At 42.7% G+C, this 26,557-nt stretch overlaps 1 protein-coding gene across 1 annotated transcript in view; it reads left to right on the top strand.

The window, feature by feature from the left end:
• Positions 1-24,620, top strand: part of SNTA1 (syntrophin alpha 1) — a 74,053-nt gene extending 49,433 nt beyond the window's left edge. Inside the window, exons 3-8 of the mRNA XM_054981901.1 lie at positions 7,554-7,749; positions 9,460-9,667; positions 15,149-15,279; positions 20,068-20,264; positions 21,842-22,029; positions 23,715-24,620. Coding sequence (XP_054837876.1) covers positions 7,554-7,749; positions 9,460-9,667; positions 15,149-15,279; positions 20,068-20,264; positions 21,842-22,029; positions 23,715-23,807 — 1,013 coding nt within the window. The 3' untranslated portion in view covers positions 23,808-24,620. The remainder of the gene's footprint in view (positions 1-7,553; positions 7,750-9,459; positions 9,668-15,148; positions 15,280-20,067; positions 20,265-21,841; positions 22,030-23,714) is intronic.
• Positions 24,621-26,557: the final 1,937 nt, after the last annotated feature.

The following is a 26,557-nucleotide window of genomic DNA, read 5'->3' as shown; positions in this document are numbered from 1 at the left end:
TCTCTGCATGGAAAACTAGAAGGAAAAGAGATTGAGGGTGAGGTGCTTCTTGCTTTGCAGTTTCAGAGTTCATATCTGTATTTGTTTTTCTTTCTTTGAACCAAACTAGATGTGACCGTGGGAGATTTTGGCTTTTTTTTTTTTTTGAAAAGTTAGTACTGGGAACTGTGTGTATTTGGATCATTATTTTATGGATTTAAAATGTGCTCCTCTCCTATTAGCTACCCAACAGTTGTATGTAGGTTTTCCTCAGTAGTGTGAATAACTGCTCTGGGGAGGTGATATATATCAGGAAAATGGTGCAGTGAAGAAAGGGTAGACCTCTCCCAACACTGTGGCTCTGATTTGACCCCTCTTCATCTGCTGGTGTTAACTCTTTAAAAATAATAAAACATGCACACATATTTAATACATAGACACATACTTAAACGATATCCCACACTGTGAACTCTTTGTACCCTGAGATTGGCAGAGAGGGGGACTGGCAGCCAGGGTGGGGCAAGTTAAGCCCATGGGACACTACTCATTTTTCTGAGCAAAGGACTTGGGGGGTAATTTTTGGGAGGAAGGGCATTTGTTTGTTGATTCTCCAGCAGAGATAAAATTTAGTGAACTTTAAAAACAGACTGTGTATAATCTCTGCCAAGTTCTAGCAAGGGCTCCTCCTAAATGTGCAAGTGTGTGGTTGATGCAGCTTAAAACAAGGAAAAAAACCTGTTGGCAAAGCACTCCTGAACATGAGAGCAATGTACCGTAGCAGATAGTGTCCTCTGCCAGGAACGCAGGCCAAGTTTTGTTTTGTGGGAGATCTTTGTGCACTTATAAGTGAAAGAAAACCAACCTTACAATTATAGAGAAGTTTGCAGAAAGAAACAAGTTCCCCACTACTGCTTGAAGAAGCAGTCCTGGAGAGCTTTTCTTGCTCAGAGAGTTAACTGATCCCCAACAAAACTGCCTTCTGTTGATGTTGCTCATCAGAGAGGGCATTTTTTTTACCACAATAATGGGGCTGGAGAATGGATTCTCTGATATTTATGGCCAAAGGAGCACATGTTGAGTTCCTTCTTCTGAAGATTAGTTTCATATGCTGAAACTGTTTAGGAGGAACTGTTTGTACAAACTGTGTTCATGCTAGTGATGGCAAACTGTCATGTTCTTTGAGAGAAGCAATTCAGGAATAAGAGGTCACCTCTGTACAGGTTGTATATAAAGGGTCATTAGGACTCACAGAACCCTGTCCTGAGTGGCCCAGGTGAGCCTGATCTTGTCAGCTCTCCGAAGCTAAGCAGGGTCAGCCTTGGTTAGTAATTGGATGGGAGAGCTCCAACAAAGACCAGGGTTGCAGAGGTAGGCAATGGCAAACCACCTCTGTTAGTCTCTTGCCTTGAAAACCCCTCCAGGGGTCACCATAAGTTAGCTTCCCAAAGACAATCAGAGGAGGAAAGGCAAACAGAATGGCTTCTAGTTCATGCTCTTTGGCAGGGCATCCTGGAAGTAGCCATTGGCAAGGGAACCATTTCTAGACCTTTTTTCCCTTTCAGCTAGACCACTGTGTTGCAGTCCTGCAGCCAGCAGCCTAAACATGAAATGGAATTGGCATGTACCAAGGAAGCTACGTGACTCTGAAGGAAAAGACAACACATGGATCCCTTTGGGTTAATCTCAGGAAAGCCTGAGTCACTGTCTGAATTTCTACCACTTCAGAAAGCTGCATTAATAGTTGACAAAAGCAGCTCCGTCACTTCCACTGCAGAGAGCTACTCTAAGATTATTTGTTTGCCACCAAGGAGAGGTCCAGGTTCCAAGAAAATTGATTGCGTTTTTCAAGTTCTGTTGTAACAAACACACAATTTACTTTTATTCTCAAATGTATATATTTTGGTATAGTTTTGAGTGCTTTCAGGAGTGAAGGCAGCATGGTCCAGCCCGATCTTGTCAGATCTCAGAAGCTAAGCAGGGTCAGTACTTGAATAGAGGTCCACCAAGGAAGGCAATGACAAACCACCTCTGCTTCTCTCTTGTCTTGCAAGACAATTGCTGGAGTTGGTGTAAGTCTGTTGTGACTTGATAGCGCATATGTACATATAAGCCCTTCCCTGCCACACCATTTGCTTGTTATTCTGGAATATTTTGATCAGAAGCAAAAAGACTCCGATAAGTTCGGAATATAGGCTGGGAAATGTGAAAATGTAAAGAAATGCAAGATTGATTTAGTCTTTTGTCTCAGTGGTTAGAACAATAGGTATATTCTCTGCTTAAAGGATGAGGCTTTCAAAACAGATCAGAGGTCTCAAGAACCATTAATGACTTGGGGTCTCTGTGTCAGATTCAGAAGTGATTGAACAACAGCACAGTGCACATACTTTATGTTCGCATCTCCATGTTTCTCACTGTTATGAAGCAAGTGCTTTAAATTAATGAGAAGCCATGTGGGCAACTGAATGCTGGCTGCAGTTTTTTAAAAGCATTGCATGGAGATTTTGGAAACAAGTGAAGACTTTTATGGAACAATCTGAACTTTCTGGATAGCCTTGCTGCTATTGGCCTTATTGAAGAGCAGCTTTATGTCCTCCACGCCACCAGCAACCCTCTGTAGGTTTACTTCCATTTAAGTTTGGCTGTGATCCAGAGAAGAAGGGAGTTTTAACTCTTGGAAGCATACACGCTGAAAAACTTTTTGGTCTCTAAGGAGCCACTGGACTCAAATTCTGCTGGTCTTCTGTAGGCCAACATGGCTATCTACCTGAAAGAAGATTGTGAGCATGTTCAGGCAAGAAATGTGTTTGCTGCCAGAGCTATCTTTGAAGCTTTTTTGCTGCAGCAGTTCCCGCTGCGGAAGATGCAGACCATACTAAGGTTTCAAACTCAGCTGGCTTCTTTGACTTTTGGAGCAGATGCTGAGAATATAGTAATAATAAAATAACGTTCGATTTATATACCACTCTTCAAGAAACTTAATGCCCACTCAGAGCGGTTTACAAAGTATGTTGTTATTATCTCCACAACAAAACACCCTGTGAGGTGAGTGGGGCTGAGAGAGCTCCAGAGAGCTGTGACTAGCCCGAGGTCCCAGCTGGCTTCAAGTGGAGGAGTGGGGAATCAAACCCGGTTCTCCAGATTAGAGTCCTGTTGCTCTTAACCACTGCACCAAACTGCTTCAAGAGGTCGTGTAGGACAAATAGGTAAGAAGTAAATCTCCAAGTTAAATGCCTGGGGATACACACAAGTAATACTAAAAGGTATTAAATGTGCATTCCTCTAAGAATCCTGATGTCTTGCACTTTCAAGTGACGCCCTCATCAAGTAGTACCATTGTAGCTTTTCCCCACAGATGCTACACATGCAGTTCCCTCTGAGTGCCCAGTTTGCACTGTACCATGTCCTCTTCCAGTTAATATAAACAGACGTGCGTTGCTTTGCATACGCAAGCTCTTTTTTTCGCCTTATATCAGCCGGCCCATTGCAATGACAGAGACTCCCACTAGACCGCTCTTGGAGCAATGTTGGCTGGCGTCCCAGTGCCTTTGAACTGCCTCTTGGCTGGCGGTCAGAGAACAGCTTGCACAGGCGGGAACATTTATCCGACGTATTGGGAACAAGTGTAAAAAGTAATCTAGTTAGCACACTGTCAAATATCTGCCCAACTTACCCCAGTTTTCTTCCCAGCAATTGTAGCTTTAAATAGTTGTTGGGGAATTACACTGATGGTTAAGCCGTATGTTGAGAATAGTGAAAGTGGCTCTAAGGGCCAGGCTCATTCAGCAGTAATTCTCTTTGAAATAGTTTCCACTGAAACTGTAGATCACATTTCCATTTCTCCAACAACCTTCCTGCCTCAGGACAACACCTAAGAACTGTGCGATACAGTCACTGAGCACTCAGTATATTCAAAGAATGTACTAACAGTGTGTTCAAGACAAACAGGCTCGCTGGTATGTCACGTACTTATGGGACATGTCTACTCATGGGGGCATAGACCCCCTACTGACTTAAAGATAGGTAAATGTTCTTTGAATAATTCAAGGACAATCACTCATCGGTAGCATGTCTCAGGTGGCTCTAATAGCAAGGTTGTGTGCTGCTTTGTGGGATGGCATGAAAAAAGAAATCAGAACAATTCAGAGCCGATAATTTTTAATGAAAATGTTTTCAATAGGTTTTAAAGCAGCATCTTGGGACAAAAGCACTTTTCATAAATATTGATTCGGCATAAAGAGAGAGGCTTTGGGGTGAGATGCCATCTGGCATATGTGTATCCAATTTGCATAATCATATTGGCATTTTAAGAATGTCGGTTGAGTATGCTGTTTGGCATGCGATAAAGTCATTGTGTGATTGATTCACCACGGATGTGGCTAGAAACATACGTTACCAGGGCTGTTCAAAGCTGGGGTGGGGGGGAATAGCTGTGTTTTGTAGATGTCGTTTCAGCAGCAAGGTTTTGAGATGCATCTTGACTCTACAACATGACTGCTTACCAAGCACGCTCCAGCAGCAGGCACACAATCCCATCCACTTCTCTGCTCCACTAACATCATTCTCAATATGCTCATTCTGGCAAAGAGATCTAACCCCTCAGTCTCCTCTCCTGATATCCAGCCTTGGAAACCAAAAGCATTCCTTCATTTCTTGCTTGGCTGTGTGGCAATTGTTACTGAGGGGCCCATTTTATCTTAGAAGCAGCCGTATATTGGAAGCTGCTGCCAAGCCAGAGAGCTGGGGGAAGGCTTTAATGTATTTGTAATTTATTACATTTTTATCCTAACCTTCCTTTAAAAGAGCCCAGGTTGTGCATGGGTCCCCCACCTCCATTACATCTTCACAATTCCCCTGTGAAGTAGGTTAGGCGCTGAGAAAGAATGGCCGAATTTGTCCAGTCCCTTTTAAAGCCTTTTAAACTTTCAACCATTGATACAGCCCTGTGCCAGTGGGCTACATATATTCATTAGGTGTATAGCGCCACTTAGGGGTGTGCATTACAAAATTTCCAAACTGAAGATATACTCAGAAATCACTGGTTTGGGTCATTACCATGATTTTCTGGAATGGTAACACAAATGCAGGATTCTTAGGCATTACAAAACCCCTCTGCCCGAACAATCCATGCTCTTTTTCATCTTTGGGTGCTGCTAGCCTGCTACATCTGGAGACTGTATTTGTCTTTGATACTGTCTGTTGATTTCCCAGGCAACAGAGTTTCTCCCTTCCAATTGGATCCTTTTAAGGGAGGAGCAGCAAGCACTGCAGAAAGCTGCAGTTTTCCTTCGCTTTCTCCTTTGTAGGGGCAGAGCCCTTTTGTTCTTTGCAAGTACTAAGATCCAGGATAGCCTGCTTTGTCAGGTCTTGGAAGCTAAATAGGGTTAGCATTGGTTAGCACTTGGATGGGAGACCACCATGGAAGACCAGGGTTGCTGACCAGACGCAGGCAGTATCAAACCACCTCTGTTAGCCTCTTGCTTTGAAAACCCCAGCAAGAGTTGCAATATGTCAGCTGCAACTTGACGGCACTGTACACACACACTCTGCTGGGGGCACCTTGTCCAGTTGATCACCTTGGTCCAATTTTCTTGAAACTTTTGGGTTTGTCAGTGGACAGGCAGCACTATGTCCACAGCAATTTTGGTGTCATGTGACTGAAAAACAGCCATTCCAGACTTCCTGGAAAATGTCCCCCCATAAGGAATAAGAGCAGATCTGTGTGGCAGGACAGGCTGGGACATAGGGTTCGGCAAAGGAAGCCTTCCTTTCTGCCTCGCTTTGTGAAAGGAAACAAACAACAGATTGCAAGAAGGAAGGATGGCAAACACAGAGTTTTCAGCGAAAAGATACTTTTAAAAAAATTGTCAGTTACTGTAAGAGTAGGAAAATGAAATAAATGCCGGCAGGGTTTTTTTAAGTGCTGGTGGCCACCTGACACACTCCTGCCAGGCTGCTTCTTGACGGCCATTTTAGGAATCCGTAGAGAGATGCAGGGGTGCCCCAACAGGCACTTACTTTGGGGGTCTGTAAAATCAAATCCCTTATTCAGTCTGCTTGAAACTTTGTGAGTCTTTTTATTAGAAGGAGGGCTTTGTGATGTGCAAATTTGGTGCCATTCTCTTCATAAACAGCTGCCCCAGGCTCTCCTATACATTCCCCATTGAAAAATAGTCCCAAACTCCAGAACCTGAAGAACCACATGGAGCCAGTTTGGTGTAGTGGTTAAGAGCAAGTGACTCTAGTCTGGAGAGCCAGGTTTGATTCCCCACTCCTCCACTTGAAGCCAGCTGGGTGACCTTGGGTCAGTCACACCTCTCTCAGAGCTCTCTCAGCCCCACCCACCTCACAGGATGTTTTGTTGTGGGGATAATAATGACATAGTTTGTAAACCGCTCTGAGTGGGCATTAAGTTGTCCTGAAGAGCAGTATATAAATCAAATGTTATTATTATTATTATTATTATATTAGTATTTGAATCCCAAACCAGTAATGTCTTAATAAGTAATCCCAGTAAAAAATTTCCCTCAAAGCTCTGATCCAAAATTATAACTAATTTTTTCTTGGTACACAGCCCTAGTGCCACTTCCCACAGCTCTGAACTTTTCTTACTCCAGTATTTCAAAGAACAACTGTTAATAGAATGTGAGAATATACATTTCCATTTATTTTCAGGCCCCAAAAATACTTGCAGGTACTCACAAGTATATTTTGAGAGTAACTGAATATTAAACTGGATATATTCCTAACACCTTGTGTAAAGCTTCCACTCAGCAAATAGGCCTTTAGAGGCTACATTTTCAGAACTTTCTCCAGAAGTTTGTCTTTCTTTAATTGTACATATAATAATGGCTCAGTGAAAGACCTGAACTTGAGGAAACTAGCCAAATCTACCAACTCCTGCCAATAACCACAAGTTGCCTAGCAACACCATAATCCACAAATAGATAAAATGTGGAATTTAAAGTCTACTGTGGCATAAGACATTTAAAATATACTCATGTGCTTCTCTCACTGTTTGTACCTTGTGTGAATGCTTAGGTTGCGGGTAGAAGAGAAATCAGCTGGGCATACCAGTCAGGTTTTACTTTATATTTTAGACCAATTTGATGAAAGCAAATGTAGGTTTTGCATGCAAAGATGCTGATCAGTACAGAAAAGAGTCCATGAACACACGTAGCTGCTGGAGCACTGGTCTATCTAGCTTCAGTGTTGTCGACTCTGAGTGACAGTGGCTCTCCAAAGTCTCAAACAGAGAAAAGTTTTCCTTATACGCATTTCCTGAAATCCTGTAACTGAGGATGATAGGGGTTGGTCCTGGGACTTCTACATGCAGTGCTGTACTACTGAGCTGCATTCCTTCCTAATTCTAGTCCCCATGGGGAATAAGTCATAAAGAACCTTTCATACAGATTTGGGAATCCTCATTTCTGCTTGGCCACGTGGGGTGTTCTTGGGAGATACTCTGTTGTAATTTTCACTTGTACTACAAAGCCAGGATTTAGGCAATGACAGTAGTTGAAAGTGGTATCTTGATCTGCTGCTAAAATGCTGTATGTTCCTTTTCTTTGTTGCAGTCAAATATATGAAGGAGATCTCACCCTATTTTAAAAATTCCTCGACTGGCGCGACTGTAACTTGGGAATCTTCTCCTGCCCTTCAGAAGCAAGCCTCGCCTGCCCTTTCCCTAAGAGAACTCAAGGAAGGGAAGAACATCCCCCTCAAAATGTGTTATGTATCAAGAAAATGCCTCCCCAATGATCCAGAAAACAGGTAATCCAGTCACATCACCAAGGCCCATGGCTACCTTTGGGCACTTCCCAAGGATTTTATACCCTTGTGAGCTCTCTAGGAAGACATTTATATGTGGGGCACAGCATTTATGCAATAACAAGACAAGGAAGCAGGGGTGTGGTGTCACTACGGTGTGTGTACTGCTGACAAAGGAAACAAAAATTGTTAATCACCTTTCTGAAAGCTTGTATTCAGCTCTCTCTATCTGATGTTTTACATGAACCATAGATTGACTAGCTTTTTTGTTATGTAATTAAATTTCAATCCCAAAGTGGTGGAGAATGTTTTAAAACAAAGGGTTGACACACACACACGAGTAAAAATGCCAAATATGTTCTTGGATTTATCTATCCTGTCTCCTGAACCCCCAAAATGTTCCCTTTAGGATGCAAACATTAATAATCCATAATGAAACAATTCATCAATTTAATTTGTATGGAGGACAAATGGCATGGGGGCCATAAGAACATAAGAGAAGCCATGTTGGATCAGGCCAATGGCCCATCCAGTCCAACACTCTGTGTCACACAGTGGCCAAAAACCAGGTGTCCTCAGGAGGTCTGCCAGTGGGGAAGGGACACTAGAAGCCCTCCCACCAATTGCTCCCCCAAACACCAAGAATACAGAGCATCACTGCCCTAGACAGAGAGTTCCATGTATACCTTGTGGCTAACAGCCACTGATGGACCTCTGCTCCATATGTTTATCCAGCCTTCCGTGCTTTCTCAGAGAGGGCATTCCATAATTTTAGAGCTGCCACTGAAAAGTGGGGGCCCATGTTGTGGCTAAAAGAACAGCTTAAAGGTAGAACTCAATCAGGAGAAGAAACTGAGAGGATTTGAAGTGGCAAGCAGGCTCATAAACAAGTAAAAAAGTAGGACATGAAAGTAGCCTTCAAGGCAGCTTTATTTATATATTTATGCAATACATGCATACGATCCACAGATCTGAAGCTAATGTTTAATGAGACTCTTGTGCCTGATGGCTATCAGTCAACTCCTGAATGCTAAGTTTGATTCCTATTGGCTATGTTGCCACTTTTCTTAAGGACCTAGGGAACAAATCTAGGATGTGGGATTTTATGCTCAGTGATGGGCGAGCACTAGAAAACAAATCTCCTTTGCTTTTCTATCAGAAGCCATTGCAAGAGGGGAGAAGAGACCACCAAAAGTCCTATATTCTTCCTAAAATTTCTGAATGGCCCCTACCAAGATTCATAAATTGCCCCTGTTAAGAATCACCTATCAGCTATTTCCCCAGAATCCTGTGGATTTTGCACTCAGCAATTTCAAGATTGTGTGCAGAGCTAGCAACAAAATACAGATGTGGAGCCGAGACTGCAGTGGTTTCCTGGATATTGTGGACCAGCAGTCTCAGACTGGGGGGAAATTTCCCACCGTTGGCCTGTTAAATATGCATTGGGCTCTATTCTTCTCCTTCCTGAAGGTACTGGTAAAATCGACCCTTCGTACAGCTAAAAGCAAAAAGGGTTTCTTCAGTAATGTGTAGAACTAGAATTCTCTAATTCGTCCTGGACACTTGGTTCAGATCATGCAGTCAAGAAGGATATTTGTGAAACTTTGTAAATTGCAATGCAGGAATGGTGAAAGCTGTAAGCTGCTGTAACAGCAATCTCGTTGGCTGCCCAGAAGGATTTCAGTCTCATGTTAAGCAGGCTTCTTCATGCAGGTACCTGGAAGTGTGCTCAGCAGATGGGCGAATTCCCTTGTTTCTTCGGGCAAAGGATGAAGTATCTGCCCAGACATGGTTCAATGCCATCCACAGCAACATCAGTGCCCTGTTGCCCAGAGTCAAAGAGGAATTGAGGGCCTTGCAATCTGGAGTTGGCATGGCTGGAAGCAGAGACATCAAGCACATTGGCTGGCTCACAGAGCAGGTACTGCCGGCTTCCTACTTAGTATGTTGTGATTATTGCCTTGAATTGCACTGATCCCAATGTGGAAAAGCTATCAGCTACCAAGCACAGCCGTGGGAAGGCAACGCAGTCTCTTCATTGTGTTTGCCAACAAGTTTACGATCAAATTATGCCACAGTGTATGCATTAGCTTAATTTGCATGCTATTTGAAGCAGCGAATCTCCCAGTTGCCTGTTGCTACCACGCAGGGACACTTTAGAACAATTGGTTTGTTGTTTCTTTTGAGCCACAGATGACTAAGCTAGATGGGCCAAGAAGTGTTTCTGGAGACTTTTAATTTTTGCGTACTTAATTAGCAAGGCTGATTTGCAGGTCTGTAGAATCCAGCGTTTTGTTCAGGAACCAATGTGATAATGGCAGGTATGGGCTTCTTTACCTTGTGGGATAGGAGAGGCTGAGGGACAGTTGCCTGGCCCAAGGTCACTAGAAAACTTCCTGGAAAAGTGGGGATTTGAACCTGGTTCTCCCAGACCTAAGGCCTATACTGTTATCACTATATGTACTGCCTTCAGTAAACAGTCACCAGGGATTTGTAGTTTTAACAAAACCATCAGTAGAGATGGGCACGAACCGAAATACGAACCAAAATTAAGCACGAACCAGGCTGGTTCGTGGTTCGCAAATTGCGATTTGTCAGATCCCATTTCTGACAAACTGCCACGAACTTTAGGCTGGTTCATTTGGTTCGTTTTTTGGTTCGTGACTGCAGACAGCCTGGTGCCAATCAATCAGTTTCCTAAACAACAGGGGAAGGACTTCCTGCAGACCTTCTGCTGACCCGGAAGTGACCTTCTGCTGACCAGGAAGTGATGATTTTCTGACCCAGATGTGGCGTTTTCACAGATCAAACAACCCAGTTTACGAGCCAGGGGCAGGTTTGTGAAAGTTCGTAGTTTGTGGTCTGTGAAATTTGACAAGCCACGAACTGCATGATTCTTTTTTACAAGAAGAAACCCTCTGTTATCCAGAAAACTAATTTCGTGCCAGGAAATGTCAGTGGAAACCTCACTATGCAATCCTAAGGGGAGCTACACCTTTCTAAGTCCATTCAAGTCAGTGGATTTAGAATGGTCTCATTTGGCTTAGGATTTCTCTTGTCAGTTTGCTAGACATCAGTTCTGTTCTATAGAGATTTCCATCCATCCACTTGTATATCAATGAACAGTTAATTGAAAAAGTCCTATTCATTCACTGCTGGCATCCAATCCTGGAGTAGCAGCCACAGTGCTATAACTTTCATGCCTGGTGCTGTGCCCAGTGTGAATTAGCCCACGCTGACCATTTCTTGTCACTCAGTAGGCGAAGTTGCATTGCCTTCTCCTGGGAGGAGATATCAGAGTAATGGCTAACAGCACCAGCCTGAACCTCAGTTGGATCATACCAGTGGTCATTCAGCACCCTGTTGACCACTGCACGGAAGGGTTTTGGCTTGCTGGCAGAATGTCTGCTTTGCATACAGAAGGTCCCAGGTTCAATCCTTGGCATCACCAGTTAAAACGATCAGGTAGTGGGTGATGTGAAAGATCTCTAACTGAGACTCTGGAGAGCTGCTTCCAGTCTGAGTAGACCGTACTGACTCTGATGAACCAAGGGTCTGATTCAATATAAGGCAACTTCATATGTGTTCATCCTGTCTTGGGAAGAGGTGGCTGTAGGCAATGGGGCTCCTGTCACAACAACTCTGTGACAGTTTCCATTGTTCCTAGTAGAAATAAAAAAGAGTGCAGTCATGCCTATGAACACATCTTATAACAATATAATGAAAAACAAGGAGGGCTTTGGAAATAAATCTAAATATATATGCAGCTCTACTTCTATATCCTTGCTATTATATCCATCCGCAAGGCCTTCAAGTACTCATTTTGCAACCCAGATATTCTTTGCCTGAATTATTGCATATCTTAGGGCACAACTGGATGCTGACCCTAGGTTCACCCCAGGGAAGGGCCTCCATTTTGTAGTGCCCAGGAAAGCTGTTTCAGAGAGCTGCAGGGCCTGAATCTAATCAGGATCACTGCAACAGAGGGGAGGAGGGACTCCCTCTTCCCTCTACGTTGCAGTGGTCCCAACCAGAATTGAGCTCCCATGGCACTTTGAAACAGCTTTCCTGGGTGCCACCAAATGCAAGTGCATTGCCTGGGTGAGCCTGGGGATAGCATCACATCTAGTTCTGCCCTCAGGCTTGGTGTGCATGTTGAGCAGAACAAGGTAGTGGAACTCAGAGTGCAGGTTGAAGGATCACTTTTTTTTTTGCTCCCTCATGTAAAAACTCTCTGCAAAGAAAACACATTTACAGATCAGGGAGATTGGTTCTAGCCTAGCCCTTCACATACAAGGCCAAGCTAGATGTGACAGTATCTGCATGGCCAGCATGGGGATGACACCATTTTAAAGCCTAACATGGGCGATTTAAAAATTCTATGAGGGTCCAATCCTGATTGTACCTGCAGTGCAGTGGGTTACGGTGGTCCCCCTTGCCTTTTTCAAAATCATTTTTAAATCACTTACATTCAGCTGACAAAGTGGTGGCCCTTTGTCAGATGGGCACACTGTCATGTCTAGTTTGGCCCACAGTGCTAGAGTACCACTTATTAAGATAGGGGTACTTAGAAAAATGTAATCCTTCACCTACAGCCAGAAGGGTGTATCATCTCAGTGCTCTCCTACCTCATTATTCCCTTATTCCGCTGCATGTGTAGACCAGTCCTTATATCTTAGAGGTAAAGGTCCTTCCCATTGTAATGCTGAATGTCAAAATGCTTTCTCGTGTTTCCAGCTATTTTAAATTAGATCAGATGTGCTAGACTTTTCTTGGTCGTGTTGAAGCATAAAAGGTGTGAGCTTTGTGTGGTCTCCAGTGTACTAACTAACCTGCAGTCCAAGAGGTTTATTATTAGAATCCTAATATAAATGCTTACATAAATAATAAATGCTTATTATTCGTTTTGTTGGGTGTAGGAAGAGGTGATGGCAGAAATTTACAAGATTCTGACCTTTAAAATATTTTGTAACATATTTTTAAATTCTCCAGGTTTGGGGGTTTGTTTAGTTATTCTTTTATTTGTATCTTGATTTAATGTGCACAAAAATCCATGATTCTCATTTACAGGTTAACTGTGTCTGCATTATAATGTGCTATAGTGAAAGGGGGGGAGCAGATGCCAGCCCATATATTGCTTTTCTCTGCCTCACTGTCCAGACGCTGGGCACACAGGCCCAAGCATCAGACTGGCCGCCCCCCTTCCCGCAAGCCATGATAAATTGCTGCCCCTCCCCCTCTGCTGAGGGAGTGGCCCCAGAAATGGCCGTATTAGAAGATCATGATTTCTCAATAAAGTATAAAAGAAGTATCAAACCTATTATTATATTGTTTATTTCCATTGACAATTACGTAATTAGTTAATTTGAACAATATATCATACTAATTCCATTTTCCCCCATTGAGTTATAAGAGGAATAAATGGAACTTACTTGTGCTTAATGTAATATATTCTTACAATCACTGTTGTAAATGTCTACCACTTATGAAAAATAAATGAACCAGTATGACATCTCTAGGAAATTGGGTCATCATAGGTACTTTTCGTATATTATGAAAAGCTGCTGGAACTGGTCAGACATGGCATCTAGCACTGATGTTTTGGGAAAAAAACCCTAGAAGGGTAAATTAACAATAAACTATGGTTTTATAAAGAAAGAATCAGGAAAATGGAGACAAATGAATAAAAGCTGTTGTATCATAGTGGTTAAGGCTGCTAATCAGCATTCTGCTGGTTCGACTCCCACTACAGCCATTCCTCTCAGCCCCAGCTCCCCTGCTGTATTCTGGACATTGACTTAGTTCACCGCTCTGAGTGAGTCACTGATCTGTCTAGAAGACCAATATATAAGTTCAGTTATTATTATTTCAGTATTTATTGTTAATTAATTAATTTCATATTTATTCATGTGTAGCATTATATTTCCAACTGGGGCTTCTGCCCCTCCCCCTTTCATATGTGAAGGTAATATTCTCTGAAGATGAAGATTGCCAAAAGAATCACAGTGTATCCGCCAACTGTAGCTTGACATCTGTCTTATTTGTGAAAATTACAGGCAAAATCACTTGTGGCCTTCTGTCATGATTTATTTCTGATGTGTCTCCCAGTGCCAAGTAAAAGACCCACCCTCTGCTCCAGACCATGTGGCCCCATTTACCGACGTTAGTCGAAGTACTGCATAAACAGGAAAAGTTTAAAAGATGTGCTTCGTGTCAAGAATGTTCCTAATATGCAATTATTGTTTCTGTCACTCTTCAGAGTATCAAGGATTATAACCGTTCCTGTCTCATTTTATTAAATGAGTAAGTTGCTGTAAAGATCCAAAAGTGAAAAAGGAGCTGTGTGACTATTAAAAAAGCTATTGTAGAATCAGTGATGTCATCACGCAGGCCGGTGCGTGTGTGTGCACGCACGCAGGGGGCTGCTTGCCCACTGGCTGCGGGTGCCGAAAACCCTGGCGCCACTGCTGACTGCAGACCAACACAGCTACCCACCTGCAACCACTTCATTAGATGTAGATGAAGCGGGACAGGAAGATGTTAAGGGGAAGCAGTGGCTACTGTGGCAATGTGTGAATCTGATCTAATGTAGGCCATCAGTGTTTGTGTGCCTGCAGGTGTCCATCTCATTTTGAGTGATTCACCAGAAGAATATAAATGACTGCTGTATAATTCTAAGTCCAGCATACCTTTTGCCCTCCTTAGCCATTCCAGCCTCTGTGATTTTGATCCATTTATTTATTTATACTCTGCCTTTTCTCCTCAAAGTCGCTTAAACCATTCTCCTCTCCACTATTTTATCCTCACAACAACCTTGCAAGGTAGGGTAGTCTGAGAGGGTGTGATTGGGCCAAGGTCACCCAGCAAGCTTCCGTGGCAGAGTGGGGAGTTGAACAGGGTCTACCTGATCCTAGTCTGATACTTTAACCACTAAACAATACTCTCTTATCTATAGTGGAGCTCTGCTCAGGGTTCTGTCTGCTCATGAAGTAAAATCTTCTGGAGTATAGAACAGGTCTTCTGTGTACTGGCGCCGCAATTCAGGAATCCCCTACAAAGTCCATGTGAACTTTAATCTTTCAATCATATAGAAGATAGAGAGAAACCCTTTTATACATGGTGGAATTTTTAGTTTCATCTTACTCTGGAATGTAGTTTGATTCTGTTTTTACCAACTTGTATGCTGTTTTCTGATTTTATTTCAAATTATTTTGTTTACATTTTATACTGAATCACTCTCAAGCAAACCATGACATAACAAGAACCTTCCTATCAAATGCATTTCCTGCCAGATGGCAGCCCAGCTCAACATCTGCTTATAGTATCTTTTCTGCCAGACTTATCAACACGGGCACCACTCTCTGTCCTGAGTTTCTGTGACTGTTACCTTTTGGTTTTGCAGCTTCCTGGGGACGGGACAAAGAACATCCTTGCAGTCCTCACGGAGAAGGAGCTTCTCTTCTACAGTAGCTTCCCACAAAGTCGGGATGCCTTGAATAAGCCCTTACACAGCTTCCCACTCATAGCTACCAGGTAACACAAACCGCAATTTAGAGCATGCATGTTTCCGTATTTCTGCCATCAGTCTCTATTGTCTGGAAATGGAAAAGCCCCTTTCTATGTAGCTGGAGGTCTGACGCAGCAAGACTTGCCCTTAAGAGTAATTGTAGCCTTTTCCCCTAGCACAGATCTGAATCTTCTGACCGCAAAAATGCTTAGACTGTATTGATACAGCTAGAGCCTTGTATCCACCAGAGTGCTCCCCTGACAGATGAATTTCTGCCCCCACAGCATGACTTTCTCACCTGCCCTGTTCTTGCTGTAGCCCAAAATACACCTTGAAATGTTGCATTGGGAGCACACCCATGCGCAACACTCCTGATTTCAGATAGGAGAGGCCCATGGCAAGCCAAGATATATTTTACAAAATGTATAAGAGTGTGTATGCAGTTTCCATCTAGTTGAGCATAAAAACACTTGGTTGTTTGAATCCACTCCCAAAGTCAAGTGATGACTCCAAGGCAGGTGAGTTACCGAGAGAATCTGCTGGCTTAACTGTTCTTCAGTCTGATAATTACTTCATAGAAATAGACTGAAAGGAAGCAAGGAATGTGTCCTTCCACCCCATTTCAGTTCAGTTCACTGTGTATGGCTGTGTTTTTAATGATTTGTAAATTTTAATGATTTTTTTTTCTGGTTTTGTGATATAGTGTTTTATTTTGTGAGCCATCAACCAGATGTAGAAAATGGTAGCTAGAGCATTTTGAAACTGAATCTTTACTGAGAGATCTTTTTTTAAAAATAAACATCCATAACAAGAAACTTGCTGGATGTATTTTGCTTTCATGGTCAGGACTTCTCATAATGGATGGATTCACACATTACACTCTACGAAGCTGCAAAATTCACATCCCCATGAGAAGCATACCTATGCCAAATATACTTACAAACATTCATTGGTCATGTTATTTCCTCTCATTTTTATGCATATACTGAAACTAATTTAGGTGTATTCGTGCAAATATATAATTTGGCCTAAACGCTGTCCTCCCAAACTGGAGAAGGAATTGTCTCCCAGGCCTGATTTGGTAGTGCCTCTTGGGTGTATTGCCTTCCCCTATAGTAGGTGGATTCTTTGCCTCCTTTCTTTCTTTCTTTTCTTTCCAGGCAGCTTCTTCATCCTGCCTGTGGCATTCTGTAGTCTGGTTCCATGTTTGCTACTTAATTTGTGAAATATGAAGGATCCTACTTGGGCAGCGGCAACTGGACTTGAGAACCTGGTTCTGTCCAACCATGTGCTTCCCTATGGGGAGTCATTTTTATATCTTAACATTTTGGGGTTGCTTGTTTCCTTAAAATAAGAACAGAAGAAACTGAAATGTGGGTTTGCTCTGTGATGAAGCTTTCGTAAAGGTCTGCTGCCCTCTTCTGACAAAAGTCGGAAAATGGGCTACAGCTGCTCATGACCAGGCAGCAGAAGTAAGAGTTTTCTTGGCCAACGGGTGGTTGTGGATTTTTAAAGCAACAGCGTTATTAGAACAACACCCCATATTTTTATCACCATCTGATACGATGTAGATGCCAAAAACTAGATTTGTCAAGTATTGTAAAGCAATGAAATTCGCCTGTAAAAAAATAATTTTATAACCATGTTATATAAACTTTGCATAAATGTGTTTCATTGAGTTATCTGTCTCCTTGGTTTTTATCCAGGAGCATAGCAGCCAGCCTAAAACTGTATTTTAAAATAGCTAAATCAGTTCACTGGAAAGTTAGGACAGGTATTTAAAAAAACAAAAGTCAGATTTGAAAGGCGGTTGTGCTAAATAGGGAGTAGGCCTGTAGTTTTTTCAGGTGGCCAATAGGGGAAGCTTTGCTGTGCTGTTGGGTCTGCCCTTGACTGCTGCTTGTTTAGTGGCCAAGCAGGACAGCAAAATGAAATAAGAAAGGGGAACTGCCACCAACACAGTCCTTGGCATCATAAAACGACATTTGACCAGGATCAGATACAAATTGATAGTGTTTGCCCAGTCAGTTGACTGTCGTGATTATATGTGAGTGGAGAATGGCTAGGAACTGGCATCTTTTAGGCCATTTCTTGGCTTTTCAAAGTTTAGTCCAGACTGTTCTTCCTAGTCAAACTGCAGAAAGAGAAATCCTTGGAAACTAACTGGGCTCTGAGCTAGCAGTTCTCAGAAAGATAAGTTGGAACACAGGTGCAGATGAATTAGAGGGCTTCAAGGTCATAGACCAGGATGGGAGGCTGTCTATTGCATTCCATCTCATTAGTGCAAGGAATACTGGTAGGAGCAAGTTGTTCTGACTGCAAACATTTCAGCTGCAGAGAGATATGGTCACATGTCCTAGTAACACCTCTGATTGGTCAAGCAGGATCCAGCCATGCTGCAGGCAGTCTGGCATAAAGCAAGGGTCTTCATTCTGTTGAGTGCCCTGTTTGCTGTCTGTGGATAGTAGCTGCTTACATGCTCTCTTGAGCTTTTTTGCCCCTGGACTTTGCACCTTTGGGCTTTGCTGGACTTTATAGTTTGACCCAACAAGGTAACATCTGTGTTAGAGAATCAAAGCCTGTACAGTAATTTAGGGTAGATATTTTATTATTTTATTTCCTGTAATTTCCTATATTATATTTCCTATATATATATTTCCTATAATTGTAATCTTTTGCACAATTCTAATAAACTTTATTAAGTATACTTTTTTTGGTGATTGAGTTTTGGGGTTTCAGTCCAGTACCTTTGCCTAATTAGGCTACAGCTACCAAGTAACTGTTTGTGGAACTCAGCCTGCACGTATACAACCTTGCAGGACTGACTTCTTGCTTAATACCCAGAAGGACTGGAAGCTTGGTCCTTCAGTCTCTAAGCTTAGGGTTAACTTAGAGGGACTAGTGGTGGCTCCCTTTACCTTGGGAGGTGAGGCTTTCACTCTTCAGTATTGTGTTTTTGGTCTTAACCCCGGCCCCAGCTTCCGTGTGGATTTGAGTGGGCTGTGACAGAGAGAGACAACACATGCACAACTTACATGTTCAACAGCTCTGTTCAGACCACAGGTGATCCCATGGAGTTAAAAAATGGGCACAGGAAGTGCCATTCCAATTCTGTTTCCCGCTATGATCTTCACAGAATTATTGATAGAAATGTTTGGTTGCATCTTTTTCTTTTGTGTATGATTACGTGCAGCACAGCATTTCAGAAGCAGTAACAACAAGGGTGTTATAGTGGAGAGGCACAAAAACTACTCTGCTATGCAGGGAATGGAGCTGCTGAAGTTATGAACAGTGTCAGAGTGTCCTCTGGTGGCCAGTATTGCACATAACTGGTCCAGCAGCAATAACAGAAATCCAAATAAAGGTAAAGCTTTAGCTGAGGGCTGCCTCAAATATTAAGCAGCAACAAATGTGGATTGTGTGCACAATCCGCAGGAGCTGCAGATAAGTACCTAATATATAAATTCTGAGGTGTACTCCTAAATAAGTAAGCTTTGTGAAGGACACAGTTCAGCACTGACTGGAGGCTAATGTGCAGTTGAATGCTAGAAAAAATGTTCCCATTCCCCTGGTTGGGATGGGGGATCCTCCGCTTCCAGCCTCTTCCCCCTGCCACCCCTCATTTGGCCAAGATGGGAGAAAAGGTGCAGGGATCGGCTTAGGGAATGCCACAGTACACTCTGGAGCACTTCCACGTCACACTGGGAATTACGTTATTCCCAGTGTGATACTGAAGCAATGGGTCGCACACAGGGCTAGCTTAGTAAAAATAGGTTCCCAATCTAGTATTTGGGAAGACACTGAAGTCCTCCAGAGCTCATGTGCATGTACGCAAGTTAAGTCTCTGGATTGGGCCCACCCCCTAAACACCACCCCACCCCCTGCTTTCAGGTTCTGGGGACTCTGGCAACCCTAGCTAGAAATAAACCGGAGGGTTTACCTAGCACATTTGCTATACCAAAAATCTAAGTGGCTTTAGGAATCACAGTGGTGTCAGGTTTCAGCTTCATCCCAGGGGCATCCCACAGACTGTCCTATAAGAGAGAAAACTTCAGACAGTGTCAGACTTTACCTGATAGCCACAGAGTTCAGCTGCTCACAAGGGCATGTAGCAGCTTAGAAGGAGCAGGCATGAGAGAGCAGGGAGGTACTCTTTATCTGGGTTTCCAGTAAATGCCGCATGCCATCTAGACTTTCTCTAGCCAATGAAGCATTATGGCAGGAGAAGTTGCTCCTGCTGAAGTCTTACTTAAAATCAAAAGAATCTTGTCCTGAAGAGAATCTGGAAGCTCTTCCCCCAGGCCTCATGGCATACTTCTCAAGCCACACTGTTGATCTCCAAATGCACACTGAACTGTGGCAGTGTTTACATAATGGCTATGATTATATGCAGAATACGCTCAAATCAGATTATTGGTAATTGACTGTTTACTGAAACTAGAGGGGGGTATGCATACTTAGCATTAATATAGTACTTTCAGCATTCAAAGCACTTCACACCCATTATTTAGGTGCAGTTCCTACAACAGGCCTGAAAGGTAGGCTAGAATTATCCCTACATTGCAGGTGACAGCGGAGCGGCTTGCCTAAGCCCACGCAGAGTGTTTGTACAAGAGGCAAATTTGTATTCTGATTATCCCAGATTACACCCATTCTTTCAGTCACTAAGCCACACCATATTTATTTAAGAGTATTCATAGACCACCCTTCCATCCTGAAATGGATCTCCAGAGTGGTTATTATAATATTGGTGATTATAGTAAAGAGTTCGTGGGCTTCCCATTGAAAGTGCTTTTCTTTTCCGTCCTACACAGGCTGGTGCACTCTGGCCCATCCAAGGGCTCTCTTCTCTATGACACTGAGCTCTCATTTGCATTACGGACCGGAACAAAAAAAGGTGTGGAGACGCACGTGTTCAGTGTGGAGACGCACCGGGACCTGGCTACATGGACAAGGATCCTCGTGGACGGGTGCCACAATGCAGCAGAGTGTATCCAGGAAGTGTCAACAGGTCAGAAAGCAGGTGGAAGGTGACATTTGAGGACTGACAGTTGACATAAATATTAGGGTTTTCCCCACTCACAAGTTTTGCATCGAACTAGAACCTTTGAAGGGTACTCCACTCCTGAGCCTAGTAGTCCCAAGCATGACTCGGGAAGTGATTTACAATGGGAGATCATGGTTTCAGATTCACTCAGTTAACTCTGAACTACTTTATAAATCAAGATGTGACCACAGCTGTTGACAGCAATAGGGATTAGAGATCTCTGCCTGGGTGATGGAAAGTGCTTGCAAGTTGTAGCCAACTTACAGCAACTCTTGCTTGGGTTTTCAAAGCAGAGAGACAAACAGAAGTGGTTTGCCACTGCCTGTCTGTGCATAGGGACCCTGGGCTTCCTTGCTGGTCTCCCATCCAATAACTAACCAAGGCTGACCCTGGTTGGCATCTGAGATCTGATGAGCTTGGGCTAGCCTGAGCTATCCAGGTCAGGGCCTGCCTCAGTTACCAAGTGGTATTAATCTTGGCTTTCTGGTCTCTACCTATACTGTTTCCAGTGCTCCACAGAATTCTCTCTCTACAGCTTAGCCAAACAATCAGCATAGTTACTGGCAGGTTCACGTATACAGGAGACCATAGTCTAGTCAATAAAAGGTTGTTTCTAACTACCAACTTGCCTAAAACAGAAGTAAGGCAAGCGATTATAATAACAGTAGCTGCAGGAGATCTGTAACCGGTGCAAGTTGGTTCCTGGAGTTAGAAATCAATTCCTTCTCTGTGTCTCAGGGCAAGAGGCAGCCTGATATTCAGTCTGTGCTGATCTTTGGGCCTTGAGCCAATATCTGCAAGCCTCCACAAAAACGAGTTTGTTTAGAAACAAGACCTTTTGTTCAAAGGGAAGCTGACAAAAGAACAATAGACTGGGGTACCTAGAAAGGCTGTGGTTTAACATATCTAAGGAAGCTCCTAGGGCCATCCTGAGATGCCTTAAAGTAACTGACATGAGAAGAGTAACCCAAGAGTGGTATCCTGACACCCGTATTGAGACTATAAGAAGTATGTCTAAATATATTCTTGCAAGAAAGAGCACATTTGGGGCTGACTCTCAAAAGCATTAATAGGAAAGGAAAATCTCCATTGCCAGGTGAAAGCAACTAGAACCAGGCGGCTATTGGATAACATCTATTGATTAATTTTCTAGTGAGCGTTACCAGCCTTGCAGGGCAATCCTTAGCAGTACAGCACTCTTCTAACTCCATTTGCAACGTGTCCAGAGTCAGTAACCTGCAGCTGCCGTGGAGTAGTGGTGTGTTCTAGGAACCAGATCATGCAAAGTTAAGTGAGATCCAAATATACACACATCCTCAAGTCTTCTTTAGTATATAGGAGTTCCATAGTAGACATACACTAGTTCGGTGGTTGTTGGTTCACTGGAGATGTCAAGTTTTAAAATCACTGCTCTGCTGTTTCGTCAACCCCTACTAGCACAGCCACTTTCTGCAACTAATAGTAGGTTTCTTCCTCTCTAGAAGGCAAAATTACAATGCAGATTGTCAGCTTCTTCTCCCTATGTTCTGTTTTTCTCCCAGCATGCACATGGAATGGGAGAGACTGCACCTTGTCCATCCACATTGACAAGGGCTTTACCATCTCTACCCTGGAGCCTGGCCTCACCAAAGTCATCCTTCTGCAGCAGCCTTTCGAGAGGCTGCAGATGTCCTCCGATGATGGGGCCAAGATGCTTTATTTGGACTTCGGCAGCTCAGAAGGAGAGATCGTAGGTTTCCCTTTTGACTTTCCCCTTCCTGTGATACTTGTTTTCTCTGCTTTGCCACCAGGTTCCTAGAGAAGTGACAGTGATGTTATCAGTTGGCAACAGAATCTGTACACCTGTCCCAGGGGTTGTTTCAGAGGACCATCGAAGGGAGATCACAGTGCTGAAAGGGGTGGTTAAAAATGTTTGCTACTAGACTGTAGTCTGTCATTATTTGCTTGTCTTGTTGCATCAGGTCACGAGGGAGAAGGAATGAGACTGGGGAAAGTAGGAATTTAGAATTCTAGGAAGAAAGTGGCAGGATGTTAAGTTTAACTTGGAGGTCACTGAGACAACATGAGTGAAAAGGCAGGAACTGAGCCCTTGTTTTCCCTAGGACAGGGTGGCTTTGAGTCTAGTGGCACCATCGAGACCAACAAGATTTTCAGAGTGTAAGCTTTTGAGAGTTTGAAGAAGGGAGCTGTGACTTTTGAAAATCTTGTTTTTCTCTAAGGTGTCACTGGACTCAAATCCTGCAGTTCTACTTCAGACCAACACAGAACCCACCTAAAACTAGGACAGGGTCAGACCCGTCCTACGGCAGGAGAAAAATTGTGAAAGGAGGCTGAATGCAATAGATGTTGATGGTTTATATGAAAGACCTTGATTTCAGATGGGGCAATAATCCCAAGCCCTCTAAACGGCTATCTATATGTAGCTTTCAGATTTCAGCAGAGATAAAAGCTTTTGTTGAAAGTAACTAATAGAGACATGCAGCACCAAAGGCCCTGACAAGAAATGTACTGTCCCAGCCCATCATTTTGGATTCTCGTGAGCAAAGACTCAGAATTTCAATACTCTGAGAAAAACAAGGATTTTTTAACCAAACTTCACTCAAGGGTATGTATGACAACTTGGGCTCTGTTTGTGCGTGCATGTCCATGTGTGACTTCAAGTATGATGTTAGTACCTGGTCAATAATTACATCTTCCTGGTGGTGGGTGAAAATAGGACCTATAAGGCAAACACTGAGAAACCAGAAGGAATCTGAGGAAATATTTTTCAGTGACTTTGTACAGAGATCGAGGCTTTGGCGCTTTGAACCAGTTCCCTGACCTCCTTGATGGGGCCTTATCCCTGCCCCTTTGCCTTCACTTCAGATCACCAAGTTTTTATCTTTGCCTTCCTTTCTATTCATCAAAAAGGAACAATGGAATTGTGAAAGCAAGATAAATTAGATGAAGTAAGATTGTGCATGCGCATGCTGTCAATTTGCACATGGTATTCCAGGTACAGGGTTAAAATGGGGAATGTTTCTTAAGTTCAGAACCTTGGAGAAGACAGTGTCATTCTAAAGTCGTTCCATTTTGATGCCCTTGGTTTGTCTCCCTGAGACTTGGTTCAAATCACTCTATAGCATATTTTTTTCTATTTTTGCCCAATACTACATCCTTCATAACTTTTTGTGAAGTTGTTTACTAGAATCCCTGATCTGTTCACTTATTGGAGAACAATCTGTATCATTATGGTATCTGTGATTCTTTGGGATTGTTGAGTGGATAGTGAATGAACTTGTCAACCACTTCAACTTTCTGTCATTGCTAACTATTTTTTACACAAAGGCCTATACTGAAAGACCAATTTCTAGGAAATGCAGGCATGCTGTGAACAAACCACTCCTGATTTGTCAATGTTTTCTTTCATTGCAGCAACTAGATCTTCATTCCTGCCCCAAAACTATTGTCTTCATCATCCACTCATTCCTCTCTGCCAAAGTGACCCGGCTTGGGTTGCTGGCATAAGGACAAGGGGGACGACGTCTAGAGAGAGAGCCAAGATGTCATTAAATCTATGCACTATGGCTATTAGTTACATGGCCAAAGCAAATTTTTAAAATGTCACTACAGACTGGAGCAAGGACAGCTGGTGTAATGCATTGACAGTCAAAGGATTTCCAGGACAGCTAATGGAAATACACGGATGAGGAACTTTCTCAGTATGCCAAACCCAAGACTGGAAAGCCCAGGCAATAAGATTTCCTTATGAAAATGCCCATCACAAGTTTGGAAAATCTGAGACAATGAAGGATGTCATATCAGTCTCATTCTGCCGTCACATTAGTGCCTTGAAGATGATATTTTATATATGGGAAAAAATCTGTTTGTATCAAGGTTTTATATTTATATTGCTCAGTTTATGAACCTTAAAGAAATGCTGACTTGGTGGGTTTTGTTCCTTACTTTAACACCATTTTAGTTGCAAAAATGTGGTAGACTAAGACAGATGTCTTCATTCTCTGTAAAGCATAAAGTCTGGAAATACTGTAAGCCGTTTCTCTGACTTGTGACAGACATAAACTAAAAAAGTGGTTGTGGATTTACCAATTTATCCAAACTTTGTAGATAGTCACAGAAGCCATAATTTTAAAAGACATTTGATTGATGAGATTATTATTTTTTTGCTAACTCTTGGCCCTTCAGTTTTATTTCTCATATATATGCTATAAAAGGAGGTGCTCTTGAGAAGGGGAAACAACTAGTTTTATGAACTAAAAATCCTTGCATGAAATTCTTTTATTTCATTTTCCTTTTTTGTGAAATAAATACAAATTACTACAGATGACTAAAGCTGTTTGTTTCTAGTTAATTGTCACAACAGATATGAAGTTAGCATAGTAAGATTCAGATTTACCGACATGCATCCCAACAGTAGCTTTCTTATCTCAAATGAATTTTAATAGGAGGGGCTTTCTGATGGCCTTTCCTTACTATACCCAGGATTGTTTATTAAATTAGTATAAAAAATTTAAATTTGCCTAACAAAAATCAAAGTTGCACCAATGCAAATTAGACACCTGAGGGCTGGCACTTCCCTTAGCTATGGTAGTATGGGGGAGTTTCCAGTGATTCCTAGAGCGACCCTTTATCACTTCTGGGTTGTACCCAGAAGTGATGTAGCAATGTCAGTAATGTTTCTGTTTTTTATTTTGTTGTGCTCCTGCAAAGTGGCTCATAGTGAGAGGCCTAGCAAGCCTATAGATGGACCGCTGGTCTGATCCAACAGAGTTATTCTCAAGTTCTTAAGGATCTGATTCAGCGTATGGTGGTGGCTTCCTATGTTCATGACCAAGTGCAGCAGGAATGACAAGTGGAGAGTTATCCTTGGCTGGTTTGATCGCTGCTCTCTCTACCTGTGGCAGGGATGGCTCAGTAATGCTAGCCTGAGCAAAGCTGCCTTCTTGGCTTCCATTCTTTGCTCTTCTGGTCTTCATTCAAAAGATTCAAGTGGGTACTCCTCAGCACTCCCACAGGCTTGGTTTGTGTTTAACCAACATTGACTGACTTGTGCAATCCAAAAGATTACGTCACAGTCCAGAATGATCCAACAGCATGTTTGGAGTTTGTCCACCAGTATACTTTTGAGAACCATGAGGATGGCTAGTTCTTTTGCAAGGTAAAGACAGGCATAGTTAAAGACAGGCATGCATTCTAAGGGTGGTAAAAGTTCATTGAACATACTTTTGCTGTCATGGAATGCATGGCTGGGTTCACTTCCATTACACTTAGACTATCTGTCCATTTTCATACTTTTAATTCAATCATTGCCAGTACTCAGAAAATAACTAATGCTTGTAGATGCTCCGAAAAAGTACTGGGATTGGATATATATCTCAAACCTTTTTTTTTTATTTTACTTCATTTACACCACACCTTTCTTACCACTGGAGACTCAAAGTGGCTTACATCATTCTCCTTTCCTCCATTTCCCCCTCACAACAACCCTGTAAGGCAGGTTCGGCTGTTGTGACTGGCCCAAAGTCACCCAGCGAGCTTCCATAGCAGACTGGGGGATCAAATCTTGGTTGCTCAGATCCTAGCCCCCCACTCTAGCAACTACACCGCACTGGCTCCTCATTAACTCATTCACATATTCCTGTCTAATGGGGGCTGTTGGTGCAGATCTGTTGGTGAGATGGAATTTTTTAAAACTTGCAAACCCTGTTGATTATGGTGAAAGTGCCAGAGCGATCAGACTATTTTGCCACACATGCATGGTTGAAGAAAAATAGGTCCAAGCATTTTAACATCCTTGCTGGATGTACACTCTGGCTGGCAAATAATTTGGGTCCTACAGATGTTGTGCTGATAGAAAAGAAGAGATGACCTCTCCAGAATCCCCTCCTCATTGCAGCCCTTTTATCCACATTGCTTTCTGTTTGTGATGGTCTCTCATCAGCAATGCCTTTTCCTGGTGACAGGAGTATGCAGGGAAAGGAGAAGGCATGGAAAGATCCACTTCTGCCAGCAGAAAATCCGTAGGACACAACCCATTAGTTGTGTCCACCAGTAGAACATTTCCCATTTCCACCAGTAGAAACCAGGTGGTGGACTAGAGCATTATTTGTGCTGTCTTCATTCTATTTCTGTGCACTAAAAGAGAGCAATGCTGAGGGAATACCCCTTTTTAATTTTACTACTCTTTCCAATAGGATACATAAGCAAATATTGCCTGTTTTTAAAGGATCATACCTTTCAGGTAGAGAGAGAGAGAG

This window comes from Eublepharis macularius, chromosome 5 (assembly GCF_028583425.1).
Source record: "Eublepharis macularius isolate TG4126 chromosome 5, MPM_Emac_v1.0, whole genome shotgun sequence".
NCBI lineage: Eukaryota > Metazoa > Chordata > Lepidosauria > Squamata > Eublepharidae > Eublepharis > Eublepharis macularius.
Note: the sequence above shows the minus strand (reverse complement) of the source record. Positions and strands in the feature narration are given on the sequence as shown.